Genomic DNA, 4,308 nt, shown 5'->3' with positions numbered 1-4,308 from the left:
AAAAAATCGGCAGAAATATAAAAGTAATAAGTATTTGCACGATTCTTATGTCGAATCATTTACAGTAGAGTTTGCAACGTAAACACATTAGTTTATTGCTCCGTGCGAATTAGAAAACATCAAATTTCCAGGAAATTACTTTTAAACAGTTGTGCGAATACTTATTGTTTCAACATTTTTTTCTTGTTAATTTCGCAACTTACATAAATAGCTATTTTTTTGTTGTAATCTATCTATTCTAGAGATTTCCTAGATCATGTAGAATGTCATTGTTTATAAAAAATAAATTAATAAATTACTTTCTACACCCACTGTAGCTAATACCCGATCACCAGTATCGAGGAAACCTCCAAGTTCATTCCACCTCGATCCACCTCCGGATACGCAATGAAATATCAGGGTTAACGAAGTCCGGAAGGAGGATTATAAATCAGAAATTCCACCACGTTCAAGCAATTATTATTCCAACGTGTCCGACACGGAACCAATGACGAACTAATAATAGAATCACAGGGGATACTCGACGGTTCCTGGAATACATTTGTTTGCAGTCAAAGGAAAGGGCAAAATCGAAAACAAGAGACTGGTTAAATTGCGTTTCCTTTTTGTTCCAACTGCAACGTTTCTGATCGCCGCGGGCTGCTCGCAACGGAGAAGAAACAAAGAATCTAAAGTGTTTCCATCGTACGTCGCTTGAAACTGTAGAACGAGGAAGTGGTTCGTGGAGGATGTTCGGTGGTTTTGGTTTTTATCTTGCATTCCCAGCGAGCCCGAAACCTCGAGAAGAAGGGTCCGACCTTCCTTGGTTCCGTGAATAAAGCCTCGTGGCACCCATCTCGAAGGTCCAGGGCCCAGTAAATCCATTGTGATACATTCTGTATACATATACATATAGAAAACTGTTATGTATTTAGGTAACTTCTAGTTTTCTACGATGATCGATTAACCTTTGCGATTATAATGGCAGGTAGTCAATTTTGTTTTCTTAATATTTACATCAACTCAATAATTTCTAGATTCGTTCTAAATAGTAACATACTCGTATAGTTTATATTTAACGATATTTGAATCCTGGCCCATCTATCTTTGTTCCTCCTCAAATATTTTTCTTCGTTACTATCAAAGTGGCTTATTTGCAATCGTCGTCGCTGAAAAGAATCTATTCCGCAATCCTTTGTTATTTCTTCATTGTTTTTTCCAAAGGTTTTGGAGTAATTTGTTCCGCTGGATACCGTACTGCACGGCTGGCAAGATTAAGCGGGAAAACGTGCGTTTCGTTCGTTTCTCCGAGTCTCTTTGTTCTGTAAATAGTCGGTGTGTCTTACCACGGCCTTCGAACTATTCCCTTATCGCGAGTCCGCTGCTAGCTTCGCATAATCTGGATCTTTGTCAGCGATTCCAAACAAAGCGTTCGAAATCTCTGTTTGGTCGACCGGCACGCAACTCCTTATCTAACGTAAACTTTGATTTTCTTTGTGGACAAGCAGCGGGAGAGCGAGAGAGGGAGGCGACGTATTCTTTTCCCTCTTTACTTAGCGAGCCGAGAATTCCCCTTTCAGCAACCGAGGAAAGGAAAAATCGATAGCGTTGCGGACGCTGACAGACGTTACTCCCACGAATTTCCTCGAATTTTCTTTCGTTGGAGCCTTTTTCCTCATTCCAACTAAAATTGTTTCTACTAAATGTAAGAGTGTGATATATAATATGAGGGTAAGTGTGTGAGTGTATCTGTGAATGCAATGGTTGCGTGGGAACGCGGTGTGATTTGTTGTTTATAATAATTCGGATTTCAGTTCGGTCGAAACAGTTGTAAAAGTCAGACAATAAATAATTCGTTGTCAAACTGCAATACGTTTTAGACTGCAATTAGATTCCTACATAAGCAACATTTTAGCTACTCGTTGATCCGATGAACGTGAGATTATCAATTATTGGGAAAATGGTAAAATAAAAACAAGTGTTATCTCTGCTTATTTCCTGTTAATTGAAAACTTGTATTATTCCTTGGTTTAAGTAATATCCCATGCTTATTTATAGTGTGTACGCTCGTGTCGTTTGTGTACACTACACCATCTCGAGGATTTTTCAACAGGGAAGGGTTAACATCCCCAGCTGACCGAACTTTTGATTCGAACGAGACAAGAAGAGTCCCGAACGTGTCCACGGGGATTTATGTTTAAAATTTGTCGACGACCGCTATTCGTCCGGGTTAAATACGTCAGTGACGTTCTGCGAAATCTATTGGCTCGTTAGACCGTCACGTGATAAATTGGTACGTTGCCAATCGGTGTGTTAGCCCGGCTCTGGCAAAATGCCATTTGTTTACCGGAACGTTTGAACGACTCAATATCGGTTTCTGATTTTAAGCAGCTTATCGCTTATGCGATTGGCCCCCATTCCTTCGGCAATTCGATCTTTTAATCGACTTACCCCAGACCGTTCAGCTTCACCGAAACCTGTCCTCAGACGCCGCCACTCGATCATCGAGGCTTTCACTTGCGACAGACCAGGCTGTGTACCTAGAAACGATACGAAATTTTAAGTCAGCATAGATACTTAGACAGCAGAGATAAAATATAGATAAATTGTAATGGCCATCAGGTTGAGACTTAGCATATCAAGGGGAGAACTTATTGTTAGAAGGTTGGTAGGTTAACGTAACAAAGTACCGAGTAAATACTTTGACTCGAACTACAGTTACAAGAAGACGAATTGAAATACTAGAATTTACTAGATGATCGAATAAAAAGCACAGTATTATTATAACTTCTACACCTAATTGGTTTCCGATTGATTTGTTTACTCAACAAGTTTGAACTCTCCATGCTTCCTAACAAGGTCCACGTGACACTCAGGGTATCAACGGGTTAGTCGCAGTCAGGAAAATGGAAACGGACAGTTTCTTGTGTGTGTGTTTTTTAAGGTATTAAATAATAATTTTTATTAATGAATTGTAAATATATTACAAAGTATGTCTTAAAGAGCTATAAAAGAATTTTTGTTTTAAAAAAAGGTTAATTCATTTCGTCATAACAGGCGATGGCGTGGGTGGCCACTTGGTTTGCGGTGAGCAAGATTTCTTCAAACTGGTGCACCTGAAAACAAAACTAAAGGTAGATTTAGAAAATATATTAGACTAACGGGTCCCTGATCGAAGGATGTTTTATTTTCTTGTATACTTTTCTTTTTATCCTGTATTGAGTCGCTTAATTTTAGTGAAAACATTGAAAATCAACTTCAAATGTACGCCATCTTGTTTTAAATTAATTTTTTCCAAAATCCTTCGTTCAGGGACCCGCTAGACTAATCTATTTTCGAAATCTACCTTTGTTTTTGTTTTCAGTTAAACCAGTGTAGAGAAATCTTGCTCACCGCAAACCTATGTTTTTAAATCATTGTCTACGTCATCGGCTGTTATGACGATATAAATTAAACGTTTCTTAAAACAAAAAATGTTTTTTAGTTCTATAAAAGATGCTTTATGATATACTTAATTGTTACTTATGCAAATTATTATTTAATAACTAAAAAAAATCACAAAGAAATGTCGTTTTTCCTCTTCCTGACTGCGACTATAATCCCCTAACTTTGATACCTCCTTCTCTGTTACTTCATCCTCGTTTCAACTTTTTCCAATCAATATTTCAATTGGACCGTTGCCCCCCTTCAATTCGAATTTACTTCTCAATTTTACGTTAGCCTACTGGTTGGAGAGAATGCGAAAAACGGCATTCGAATATTACTATTCAAGTCGAAAGGCGCTTGCACACCCGTGTACACCGTGGTCCGAGTATTTTGCAACTCCGGAATCCGTGACTCGATTTTAAAAGGTACACGATCCTCCTCGTTGCAAATGCACGAACGTGAAACGAATTAAGCGCATCTCGGCCCGTACGGTCGACGACGAAAGGAATTCCTTTGAATGGAGGACGTTCGAATTAGCATAAGAAAATTGGAAGCCCCCTTTCGTATTGTGTACATTTCGGACACCGTCGCTTGCGATCAACGGATCACCATACAACGGGCCACGCAATTATGCACTTACGGGTCGCATTTGCATTCGAATGATTCTTTCGAAACGCAACCACGTGTCCGGATGTCGCGTTTTCGTCGATAAGGGGCCTCGTTTTATAGTCACGCACCAGAGGTGCAATTAAAAATACAATTCAAACAACGCACTGTTCTCCATTGTTTACCGACGGCCGTGACAATTCCACTTATTGTTCGACGACGACTTTCTACCTCGATTTCGCAGCTCACAGCTTCACTGCTGTCTTTTCACCAAAAAATATACTATTTTAACACATT

At 39.2% G+C, this 4,308-nt stretch overlaps 1 protein-coding gene across 2 annotated transcripts; it reads right to left on the bottom strand.

Annotated features, from left to right (window-relative positions):
- Positions 1-22: 22 nt before the first annotated feature.
- Positions 23-4,308, bottom strand: LOC128882231 (uncharacterized). Of its 2 annotated transcripts, none has more exons than XR_008458318.1 (3): positions 4,046-4,302; positions 2,431-2,519; positions 23-875 (listed from the first exon to the last, which is right to left on the bottom strand). XR_008458318.1 is itself a non-coding variant. In XM_054133820.1 (3 exons), exons 1-3 carry the CDS (start codon positions 4,187-4,189, stop codon positions 669-671), a joined length of 306 nt encoding a protein of 101 aa, XP_053989795.1. In that variant the 5' UTR covers positions 4,190-4,308; the 3' UTR covers positions 23-668. The 2 variants fall into 2 exon arrangements, 1 of the variants encoding a protein (XP_053989795.1); XM_054133820.1 differs by having other exon boundaries at positions 4,180-4,308.

The sequence above is a fragment of the Hylaeus volcanicus genome, unplaced genomic scaffold (genome assembly GCF_026283585.1).
Source record: "Hylaeus volcanicus isolate JK05 unplaced genomic scaffold, UHH_iyHylVolc1.0_haploid 7720, whole genome shotgun sequence".
Lineage (NCBI taxonomy): Eukaryota > Metazoa > Arthropoda > Insecta > Hymenoptera > Colletidae > Hylaeus > Hylaeus volcanicus.
The sequence above is the reverse complement of the archived record's forward strand: the minus strand, read 5'-3'. Positions and strand labels throughout refer to the sequence as shown.